The sequence below is a fragment of the Neoarius graeffei genome, chromosome 6 (assembly GCF_027579695.1).
Source record: "Neoarius graeffei isolate fNeoGra1 chromosome 6, fNeoGra1.pri, whole genome shotgun sequence".
Taxonomy (NCBI): Eukaryota; Metazoa; Chordata; class Actinopteri; order Siluriformes; family Ariidae; genus Neoarius; species Neoarius graeffei.
In genome coordinates, this window is record NC_083574.1 from 23,636,303 (window position 1) to 23,648,984 (window position 12,682).

The window sequence follows — 12,682 nt, forward strand, 5'->3', positions numbered from 1 at the left end:
AAAGGCCCTCGTCGGCCATGGGGCTCGAACCCGGACCTTCTTGCTGTGAGGCGACATCGCTAACCACTACACCACCCACATCCATTTCTATCCATATCCATGCCGCCTATATATGTATAAAAACCGCTAATGAGTGGTAGGCATCTTGTGGTATGGTCTCTATATTTCTGCTCTTGAAGTCGTCTTTGAACGGTGAATTGTGATACCTTCACCCCTGCCTTGTAGAGGTTATTGGTGATGTCAGTGACTGTTGTATTTGGGCTTTTCTTCACAGCTCTCACAATGTTTCAGTCATCAGCTGCTTGTTGTTTTCCATGTTCTAGGTGTCATGTTCAAAGTTGTTTAACATATTTAGATGTAAATATCAGGAAATAAAAGTTGAAATTCTGATCTATCTATATATGTATTGTATGTTTCTACATAGTATTGCAATTTCCCTTCACTGGAAATAACAGACAAACAAAATGGGCCCAAACATGTTCCAGCATGACAATGTCCCTGTGCACAAAGTGAGGTCCATGAATGGACATGGTTTGCCAAGGTTGAAAGTGGAAAAACTCACATGACCTGCACAAAAAGCCCTGAAAAGTTTTGGTGTTCTGTATAACCGTGAACGTGCACATTGGCAAATACTGTAACAAATAAATACTTCAATTTCTAAGTTGTGAATCTTGTTCCCTGATTTTCTCAATCAGGGCTACAAAATGGATGACCTGCTGACTTCCTACATCAGCCAGATGCTGACCACCATGAGCAAGCAGCGAAGCTCGCGTGGCCACAGCAGGTGAATGTCTTACTGGCAGGAGGCGGCTGAGCTGGTGCATGTGCTTCGGGGTGTAGGTCAGCCTTGCAGCTGGAGCTGGACCTTCGCCTGGCAGCTGTGGAGGATGAGCCGCAGTCCCTCTAACAGCTCGCAGGGCTCTGTTTACCCTGATGCTGCTGTTTCATCCCTCTCAAGCGAGGACAACTATCTCTGACTGGACCCGGCTGGGCTCTGTGGGTCAAATCTGCTCATCTCCTGCCTCTCATATACTGAATCTGACCCAGATTGTGATGCTGTGATGCTCCTCAGGCATTGCAAGATTGCTGTTCTCTTGTGTTTGCATGTAAATTCATGAAAGCAGTGACCTGCAGTGGCTACCAGACTTTAGTTGAATATCGTTATACGTGTTACTTTTAAGTGATACATAGTAATTATGTATTTACATGCTGACCATAGTGATAGTGGGTTGTAAAGATTGCCCAGGATACTCTTATTCATCTCATACTGTATGAACAGTTTTTGGTAATTTTAGCTGACATTACAGTAAGTACTGCTCTAAAAAATAGCCATCAGGCATAATAATATGTTCATATTGCAGCAAATATTACAATAGTCTTTGCAATAACAGAAACAAACTCAAGCCTAAACAAATAGGCATAAAAGTGAGAACTGTGAATTCTGAGTCCTCAGCAGTACCACGTTTCATGTTTTTTTGTTTGCATAGTAGTTGTACGAAATGTTACTTTGAAGAGTACTCATTCATATGACATACATCACACTTTCATATGTATATGAGTGCAGAAGTTTGTACACCCAATGGTTTTTGGGTAAATAAAGTAAAATATACTTAATCTTAAAAAGAAAAAAGGAATTGCAAGAAGTTAAACGTTTAATGCACATGTATCCAACATCAGGACAACCTTGTTCAGAGGATATGAACGACGTCGGAGCTTGTTCAAACAGGCCGGATACAAGTTATTAGAGAATTTCTACCACAGTCAGGAGGAAACACGCAAAAATTATAAACTGATGTAAGTATATAAGATGTAAGCACAGTATGTAAATGTTTTGATGTGAATTCAATTCTGGCAACATAAACTGATTGGGACTCTGGAAACATTTTTTATCAGCGATTTTGAAAGCCTTAACTTTTTTTTTTGGCTTGTTCATATTTAAGGTGTATCTATATACAATGTGTGTTTATAGATTTAAATGTTAACATTTAAAAATGTAGATTTTCTTGGTTTTAAATGTTTGGCATATGCGAGTGTAAAACAAAGAAGAAATCCTTGTGTCTATAGTACAGTCATTGCCTGAGCAAAGGTTTTCTGAGTGACTTCACAATTATATTCAATCGTGTGAAGAATCGCATTGAGTCAACGAATGAAATTCAAGTTACATCAATATTTACACAGGGAAAGTTCCTCATATTCAGTCAGGTTATGCAGCTGCTTAAATTGATTTAATGGATGTTACATTTAGATCGAAAAAAAACCCCTGTGTGTAGGTCACACCCCAGGTCTTTGTTGAGTAGAAATGTCAGAGATGGGGTTTTTCAATAGTGTCTAGACTACAAAAGCTTTTTCCCTTAAGCCTGGAAAAATCAGGGATTGAAAACACAGACTGAAGAAGTATTTTTTTCTTTGCTCTTAAATGTACTATTGTCTGTATATTGCTGCATGAATAGTACTCGTAGTAATGATCACATTAATGACTGCGAATTTGGTTTTAATTAAGAGTATGGTTTCTGGCCTCATTATTCAGCAGCTTATAAAATAGCACTTGATTCAGCACATATTTTGCTAGAAGTGCAGTGATGGAAAGCATGAAGATACAGTGAAAAATGTATCTACTGTTGAGAAAAAATACTGCTCCTCCTTTGAGTTAATATATCTCTCACACACACAAAATAAATAAAATTAAAAATAAGAGCTTAAGTCAGAATTGTGCGATACATTTTTTTCTGGTTATGTTTGATGCTCGAATACTGACGTACACAATGTCTGGATTAAATCTTCACTTTATGTGCTTACCTCAACTCTAAACACACCATTCTGAAAATATACTGCAATATACAACTACAGCCAAGTCCATAACAAGTACATTTGGACATTTTTTTGAACCATCTGTATTTAAAACTCCTGCATGTACTGTGATGAAGTCTTCTCTTGACTGTTGGCTTTGCCACAGATACACATATGTCCTGAACAGTGTTCTTGATCTAGCTATTGTTATTGTATAAAGGATTTTTCTTCACCAACTCTAGACATTTTATCTGATTCTTTGTAAGTGAAATGAAGGAATAACACAACTGGTCATGGAGCAGCCAAGTGTCTAATTTAAGGGACCAAAAGTAATTAAAGATGAAAAAAAAGTACTTTAAGCTGATATTCATTCTTTAATTTAAAATAATTTCAATATTCTGTGGGAGACAGCTAAAATAAAAAGTCAATATACAAATATTTATGGACCTGTTGTATACAGTATCCATAAAATAACCATTCTGATATTGTACTACTGCTTATGTATATTTGTCATATTCTGTGGTATTTTGTACTGGACTGTACTTCTCAGCCTCACTGCGCTGACAGAATTCACTATTTTTCTGTCTTGTATCTTTACCCATCAATGCTATAACAGCACATTACCCAGCAGGCATGGCACTAAGATGCCCAACACAAACAACCAATCCTAACCAAACCGCGAAACTAATAACATACAGGCTAATAAGCATATCAGTGTTACTAGCTAGCTTTTACTTTTTACTGAAGACAGAATTCATCTGAAGAAATATTCGACAAAATATAAGGATGTTGTTCATCACTGCTTCCCTAAAAAAGCTGTCAAAAAAATTGTATGTTTAATGTCAACTCACCACAGAAATACAACCATCACAACCTCAGGAGACTATCAGCACTACTTACTTCCTGTTGTTGTTCCCAGATTTTAAATATCTCTGGAGTAATCTGTGTCCTCCACTGTAATGGTGATTTGACTGCAAAGTCACTATTTCATAATAAAATACAAAACAATTGCCTTCCTTGCAGTAGCTAATCCTGTTCCAGAGATGACCGCAGCACTGCTTTCAACAATCTGTAAACAGATAAATCTTTTTATGTTATGTTTTATTTAATGAACACATGCACAACTAATTTTTCAATGCTTGAAACATGCTCGAAGACTTTAAACAAGCCACCCTACTTCTTGGAGATGGTGAAACCATAACCACTTTTAAGAAGATACAACTGGACAGATGCACATAGTGGTGTTATACAACTCATGGCCTTATTTCAAAATAAGCATCTTTGCAAGGGGAAAGTTGGAGCGTGGACAGGGCTGACCTACTTTCTGAAGGCCAGAACTTTTTTTTTTTTGTAGCTGGCTTAACACAGTTTCAAAACTTGAGCTTTACGTTTATATGGAAACTGAAAACAGGAGTGTTTTTGTCGTACTTGTTTTCATAGTGCTGTATCTTTATAACAAGCAGCTCTGGGTGTATTTCTTTTATTATATCATTGCCACTGATCAAAAAGGCTGACAGGTTTTTCTGTCTTGAAAGTCTTCTTATTCTTCTTCCAGCTGTTCCTGTTAGGGGTCACCACAGCGGATTTTTTCTGTAGCACAACCGTCCTCATGTCCTCCTTCACAACATCCATAAATTTCATCTTTGGTCTTCCTCTTTTCCTTCTACCTGGCAACTCCATCTCCAGCATTCTTTTCCCAATATATCCTAGATCTCTCCTCTGGATGTGTTCAAACCATCTCAATCTCACCTCTCTCACTTTGTCTCCAAGCCATCATACATCCACTGTCCCTCTAATCCTGTCCAACTTTGTCACTCCCAATGAGAATTTCAACATCTTTAACTCCACTACCTCCAGTTCAGCCTCCTGTCTTTGTCAGTGCCACTGTCTCCAAACCATACAACATAGCTGGTCTTACTACTGTCTTGTACACTTTCCCTTTCACTCTTGCTGGTACCCTTCTGTCACAAATCACTCCTGACACTCCTCCATCCATTCCAACCTGCTTGCACTCTCTTCTTCACTTCTCTTCCACACTCGCCATGACTTTGTACAGCTGACCCAAGATATTTGAACTCCTCTTCTTTGACCACCTCTATTCCTTGTAGCTGTACCATTCCACTGTCCTCAATCTCATTCACGCACATGTACTCCATCTTTCTCCTACTGACTTTCATTCCCCTTCTCTCTGACTCATGCATACCTCCACGTCTCTAAGTTTTCTTCCACTTGCTCCCTGTTCTCACTACAGATCACAATATCTCAAAAGAAAAGTAAATCCTGTCAAAACAGCTCTAAGTCAATTATAGTGAGTGGTGGAAAGAGTACAAAATTCACTGACTTGAATAAAAGTAAAGCTACAGTAGTAATAACTCACTTCAGTAAAAGTAGCAATCAAGAAAATTCCTGAAGTAAAAGTAAATAGGATGTTTGATGAGTTACTTTATGAATGACTTATGTATTATATGTCCACAACTGACATATCTAATCCAAAAATGTTAAATTTTCTATTCTGTTCTTGTGTTAACTAACCACATGAGCTACACTGAAGTAAGCACCTTGATTTTCAAGACCAAGGACTGTGAACAAAAAAAATGGACGACATGGCTCCATGTCCTTGTGTTCTTTAGAAATGAAGCCAAAATTCCTCCACCATGTCAAATTAGAGCAAGAGTTTGCGCAGTTTGGACAAGAGTCAAAGTCAGGTACATCAAGCAATTTGGTAAACCTGCCCCCTTCTCCCAACACCAAGGTCCAGCATATCACCAAGGCTGTCAATCACTTCATTTACAAGTGTATCCAAGCCTCATTACAATATAGTACAACAGAGGGGAATCGTCAGAGCCTTCAGGGAAGGCCCAAACATATCAGCATTTCAAACGTTATTTAATTTCTTTTATTCTTTAATTGCTTTCATTCTTTCATAATTTCATTATAATTATTCTCTTCTAATTTGGCCTCATTTTCTCTCAAATTCGCTTCAGAAATGAAAGAGTTACTGTCCTGAAAACATTAAAATAGAGTTATTCAATGAGACTTTTTTTGTCTCTAGGCTGAGAAGAGTTGAGAGCGGGCTCACTCATTGGTTAGGAGTGATTAGGACAGAAGGCCATAGCAGTGTATGTTTATGTAGGAAGTGACCGATTTTACCTATATTATCTATATTTATAAATATTTCTATATATCGTTTTTCTTAGGGGCGGCACGGTGGTGTAGTGGTTAGCGCTGTCGCCTCGCAGCAAGAAGGTCCTGGGTTCGAACCCCGGGTCCGGCGAGGGCCTTTCTGTGTGGAGTTTGCATGTTCTCCCCGTGTCCGCGTGGGTTTCCTCCGGGTGCTCCGGTTTCCCCCACAGTCCAAAGACATGCAGGTTAGGTTAACTGGTGACTCTAAATTGACCGTAGGTGTGAATGTGAGTGTGAATGGTTGTCTATGTGTCAGCCCTGTGATGACCTGGCGACTTGTCCAGGGTGTACCCCGCCTTTCGCCCGTAGTCAGCTGGGATAGGCTCCAGCTTGCCTGCGACCCTGTAGAAGGATAAAGCGGCTAGAGATAATGAGATGAGATGAGATCATTTTTCTTAATATAAATATTTTTTATCTGTTTTTACAAGTAAGGTGAGAGAGAAACGGCATTTCAATTCTCCTACAGTGGTGCTTGAAAGTTTGTGAACCCTTTAGAATTTTCTATATTTCTGCATAAATATAACCTAAAACAACATCAGATTTTCACACAAGTCCTAAAAGTAGATAAAGAGAACCAATGCTAGCTTAACCGTGAATCAGCGCCGTCAGCACAACAGTGAAGTAACCTTCCAGCCGGTGTAGTGTTCATCAGTAGTTAGCAAATGCTAATAAAGCAGTCAAGCCAGTACTATCGAGAGCAAGTAGCACAAGCTAATGACTGAGAAACTAAGATTTCTGTCTACAGACTCTTCTTCCACGCTCACTCTCCACAGTATTTTTCACTCATATTTAAGTATTCATTTTCCTATGTAATTTACTTAAAAATCAACATTGACAACTACACACAACAGAGCTACCTGGCAGCCTGCCACTAATCCCTTGCAAAATTCTTTGCCCTGGTTCTTTTTTGGTGTGTCTGGCTAAGCTTTGGCTGAGTCCCAGCTCTAACAGCAATGGTTTGCCACTGTAGTATAATAACTTTTTAAAAAATTTCTAGGGGGGAACAAAGTGCAGTTATCAGCCTCAGAAAAACTAACTGTTCAGATTAGACACTGTAGATGGAAAGACAGTTTTGAAAAGACGTGACACAGGAAATAGGCTATTTTGCCATTGAAACACATGGGGATGGACGCTGCTACACATTATACTGCAGCCAGCCATCAGGGGTGCTAAACCTGTAGTTGCTTCACTTTTTAGAGATGATACACTGTTCATGTTTTTTACAGTCACTGGTAAAGACTGTGGCAGCATGGTGGTTAGCGCTGTCGCCTCACAGCAAGAAGGTTCTGGGTTTGAGCCCAGTGGCCAACGGGGGCCTTTCTGTGTGGAGTTTGCATGTTCTCCCCATGTCTGCATGGGTTTCTTCTGGGTGCTCTGGTTTCCCCCACAGTCCAAAGGCATGCAGTTAGGTTAACTGGCTACTCTAAATTACCAATAGGTGTGAGTGTGTGTGAGTGTGCAGAAAGGAACCGGCCACCCTACTGCTGCAATTCTGGCCAAGTCAACCAAACATGGTTTGCCTCAAGCCCGGTTCAGCAGTGACAATGATGGTAAAGATTATATAATTGTACATGATATTGTGGCAGCGGGGGTATGGTTAAGCGTCAGTCTGTGAACGGAGGGCGGAGTCAGGGAAGTGGCAGAAATCACTGCACCTGATGTCAGTTAACCTGTGTTTGTGTGTCTTCCCCAGTGACCACGCCCTATAAAAGGAGAGAGCGAGCAGAGAAAGGGAGCTTTCTCCCCAACCAGACAACTTGTGTGTGTGCGTGCGTGCATGTGTGGCTGGGAGAGTGTAAAGTCACTGGAAAGTGCAAAAATAAAGAGTTTTGGAAACTCAGTTCTAGCCTGCCATACTTCTGTGCTCCACCCACCCGCTCAAAGTTCTACAGTGGTGCTGAAACCCAGGATTCGGAGCACAGAGGAGAACAGCCCCATGGAGTCCTCCCCCTTTGCGGACCTGATACACGCCCTCGCCATGGCCCAACAGAGCCAGCACCAGGTGCTAGTCACCCTCCGGAAGGAGCAGGAGCAAAGGTTCGAGGCCCTGGTGCTGGCGCAACAGGAAGATCATCAGGCATTCCAGCACCTCCTCGCGTCGGCGGGGTCCACCACCTCCACGGGCCCTCCCCACCTCACCCTAACGAAGATGGGCCTGCACAACGACCCCAAGGCCTTCATCACGCTCTTTGAGCAAGCAGCAGAGGCCTGGGGCTGGCTGGTGGAACAGCACGTGGCGCGCCTCCTCCCCCTGCTAACGGGCGAGGCGCAGCTGGCCGCGCTACAGCTCCCTGCCGACAGCCGGCTGGTCTACACAGACCTGCGCCAGGCCATCCTCCAGCGTGTGGGGCGCACCCCAGAACAACATCGACAGCGCTTCCGCGCTCTGCACCTAGAGGAGGTCGGCTGGCCGTTCACGTTTGGCCAGCAACTCCGGGACGCCTGCTGGCGGTGGCTGAGGGCTGACAACCGCAACGCCGAGGGAATCGTCGATCTGGTGGTACTGGAGCAGTTAATTGCCTGACTTCCCGAAGGGACCACGGAGTGGGTCCAGTGCCATTGCCCGGCGTCGCTGGATCAGGCCATTGAACTGACGGAGGACCATTTGGCGGCTGTTCCAACGGCAGGACAGCATGTCTCCTCTGTCTCCCCCTCCCCTTCTGTTCCTCGTCCTCACCCCATTCCCCCACCACGGAGGCAGGGGCCGGCGGAGGCAGGGGCTGGCCCGCCGCACCCACGGTGCCCTCCTGTTTCCCACTTCTGTGTCTGTCTCTCCCCCCCCCCCCCCCCCAGGTGAGTGAGCCCCAGAATGCCGGTGCAGAGAGAGAGAGAGAGAGAGAGAGAGAGAGAGAGACCAGGCCGGTTTGCTGGCGCTGCGGGGAGCTGGGGCACCTCCAGCATCAGTGCTCAGTAATGGAGGTGGGCGCGGTGGTCCGGATCCCCAACGCGCCAGGGATCGCCCTCGATCAGGCCGGAGCATATCGCATACCGGTGAGTATCCAAGGGGATACGTATCAGGCTTTGGTGGACTCCGGCTCTGTAATCAGCCCTCAATCCACCAAAGCCTGGTGCAAGACGAGGCATTGGGGAGAGCACAATTGGTGAAGGTGTTGTGTGTGCACGGGGATGTTCACAACTACCCTTTAGTGTCGGTCCACATTCTACTTTGAGGGGAGAAATTTAGTGTAAAGGCGGCGGTTAATCCTCGCCTTACCCACTCGATAATTTTGGGGACTGATTGGCCGGGATTTCGGGAATTAATGACTCATTTAGTGAAGAGTGGGGCCTGCCATAGTTCAGCAGGGGGAGGTCCTGGTGCGGCATTGGCGGGAGTAGCTGTCACAGAGCCATCTATGTCATCACCGCATCAGAGTGAGGAGCAGCAGGCTCCTCCTCCCTCTCTCGGGGAATCCCTCGCGGATTTCCCATTACAGCAGTCGCGAGACGAGAATCTGCGGCATGCGTTTGACCAAGTGAGAGTAATCGATGGTCAAACGCTCCAGCCAAACGCCACCCCGTCCTTCCCCCATTTTTCCATTATGAAGGATAGATTATACCGAGTGACACAGGACACTCAGACTAAGGAGCCGATCACACAACTTTTGATCCCAAAGAGCCGCCAGGAATTGGTATTCCCGGTGGCTCACTTTAATCCCATGGCTGGACACTTGGGGCAGGATAAGACACTAGCCCGAGTAATGGCCCGGTTCTACTGGCCAGGGATTCACGGCGATGTCCATAGGTGGTGTACGCAGCGCTCGAAACTAACGGTGTCCCGACGTCCTGGGGACCATAAAAAATGTCATCGGGACACAAAATTATCATATCTGGGACAATCCCGGGACAATGGAAAAAAACAGATCTAGAAAAAAAGTTCTGCATGGGGGAAATTGAGAGAGTGATGCAGTGCACGTAGCAGTCACAATTGCAGGGCCTGAGCTGCACTCTGTGAATGAATGATTTGCGTTGAGGCAACAAGCCTGTGTGTCTCTGAGAGGGAGCAGCGCGCTGTGTGTGAGAGCAAGCAGCCCCTCCCCCACCCGCACACTGCACTGAGAGACACAGAAAGGGCAGTAATTGCTCAGAGTACTCCCTCCAAACAATGGGGATTTACACGAAAACGGAAGGAAATAGTCACAAAATTCTTTCACATTGAGTGCCACAAGGCTCTCCTGAACACGATGTATTTTTTTGTCTGTAGTGTAAAAATTGAGGTCACTAGAGCGAGTTAAAAACGAGTTTTTGCATGAGAAGCCTGAAAGTGAGGAGAGGACAGGCGCTCAGCCCCATAGACTGCCATTATAAACGTGGCTGCGCTGTGACTGCAAAATCAGAAAAGTCACTGTAAATAATGTAAATGATTTCTATGACTAAAGGTTACAATAAAAAAAAACTTGCATTACATTGCTTTGTTTGCACTTATATGATATGACACGTTTATCCAAAGTGACTTTACAGTTTTTTACAGTGTTACAGTCCCTGTAGCAATGTTGGGGTAGGTGCCTTGCTCAAGGGCATTTCATCCATTGATGGTATGGCTGATGGCTTTCAAAACATCTCTGAATGGGGCAACAGGTATATTACATAAAAATGGATAACGGTAATGGTGAAAATGATAAGTTGGCCTTATATATGCCAACAGATATTCAAGGTATAAGTAGATGAAATGAACATAAAAGGGGTCTTATTTTCAGCTAAAGTGTACTGCAGATGTAGTGAGTTGAAACATTTTCTGAATGAGCTAGTTGGCCCCGTTAAATAAATGGGTATCTATTCATACAGTGAGATCGCCAAAGTTTAATAAACTGAAAATGCAATAACTGTCATTTTGAAGTAGATGATGTATAGGACGTGTCACTTGTGTTTTGTGACATATTGTAAAAATGATATAAAGGGTTCAAAATCGCATAGTTACAAATATAATAGTAACTTCATATGATAATATTAACCACTGGTTATTTCAGAGAGGAAAAAAATGGGGACACTATTGCTTCCATTCGGGACAATACAACACAGAATTCGGGACCACTGGGGGACACAAAGAAAAAAAGTTAATTTCGAGCCCTGGGTGTACGGCGTGCCACGAATGCCAGTTAGCAAATCCAGCAGCCATTCCAAAAGCGCCTTTGTGCCCTTTGCCATTAATCAAGACCCCGTTCGAAAGAATTGGGATGGATCTCGTTGGGCCATTAGATCGGTCAACACAAGGGTATCGCTTTATTTTAGTTCTGGTGGACTATGCAATGCGATACCCAGAAGCAGTGCCTCTTCACAGCATCTCAGCAAGTACTATTGTGGAAACACTCTTCCACGTCATCTCCCGAGTTGGAATCCCCAAAGAGATTCTGACTGATCAAGGCACTACGTTTGTCACGCACACTGCGCGAACTGTATGGGTTACTAGGAATTAAGCCGATCCGCACTAGCGTTTATCATCCACAAACGGACGGTTTAGTCGAACAGTTCAATTACACCCTCAAGAACATAATTAAGTTTGTACGCAAGGATGCACACAATTGGGATAAATGGCTTGAACCCCTGTTATTCGCAGTGCGAGAGGTCCCACAAGCCTCCACGGGGTTCTCCCCATTCGAATTATTATATGGGCGTAAGCCACGTGGCATCCTAGATGTACTGTGGGAAAATTGGGAGGAGGGACCTTCAGCGAGCAAAAATGAAATTCAATACATTATCGACCTGCGCGCAAAACTCCACACACACACCTAACCCAGGAGAATTTGTGGCAGGCCCAAGAATGGCAAATCCACCTGTATGACAGGGGGACGCGCCTTAGGGAGTTCGCACCGGGAGATAAAGTACTCATGCTGTCGCCTACGTCGAGCTCCAAATTGATTGCCAAGTGGCAAGGACCCTTTGAGGTCACACGGCGAGTCGGGGACGTCAACTATGAGGTGAGGCAAATGGACAGGGGTGGGGCGCTACAGATTTACCACCTCAAGCTGCTCAAACTTTGGAACGAAGAGGTCCCCATGGCGTTGGTGTAGTTGGTTCCAGAGAAGGCGGAGCTGGGGCCGGAGGTTCAAAAGGGAACATTGACATCGCTTACCTCTCCAGTCCCCTGTGGAGACCACCTCTCCCCGACCCAAATCACAGAGGTTGCCCAGTTGCAGACTGAATTTTCACACGCCTCATAGAACATCACATTGAGACGCCCCCGGGGGTGGTAGTGCGCAGTCGCCCTTACAGGCTGCCCAAACACAAGAAAAAGGTGGCTCGGGAAGAACTCGAGGCTATGCTCGACATGGGCATCGTCGAGGAGTCCCACAGTGACTGGAGCAGCCCAGTGGTCTTGGTTCCCAAGGCCGATGGGTCGGTCCGGTTCTGTGTGGACTATAGAAAAGTCAACACGGTGTCTAAATTCGATGTGTACCCAATGCCTTGTATTGACAAGTTGCTGGATCGACTAGGCACGGCTCGCTTTTATTCAACACTGGATTTGACAAAGGGTTATTCGCAGATCCCCTTGACTCCATTATCCCGAGAAAAAATGGCCTTCTCCACACCGTTTGGCTTAAACCAATTTGTCACACTTCCTTTTGGGCTGTTTGGGGCGCCCGCTACGTTCCAGCGGCTTATGGACAGGGTCCTCCGCCCCCACGCCACCTATGTGGTCGCATACTTAGATGATATAATCTATAGTAATGACTGGCCACGGCATCTGCAACACCTAAGGGCTGTCCTTGGGTCGCTG

General features: G+C 44.4%; 1 protein-coding gene across 1 annotated transcript in view; it reads left to right on the forward strand.

Moving 5' to 3' along the window:
- myo7aa (myosin VIIAa) overlaps positions 1 to 3,099 on the forward strand; it is a 233,156-nt gene extending 230,057 nt beyond the window's left edge. Inside the window, exon 47 of the mRNA XM_060924322.1 lies at positions 696 to 3,099. Within this exon, the coding sequence (XP_060780305.1) occupies positions 696 to 788 (93 nt within the window). The 3' untranslated portion in view covers positions 789 to 3,099. The remainder of the gene's footprint in view (positions 1 to 695) is intronic.
- Positions 3,100 to 12,682: the final 9,583 nt, after the last annotated feature.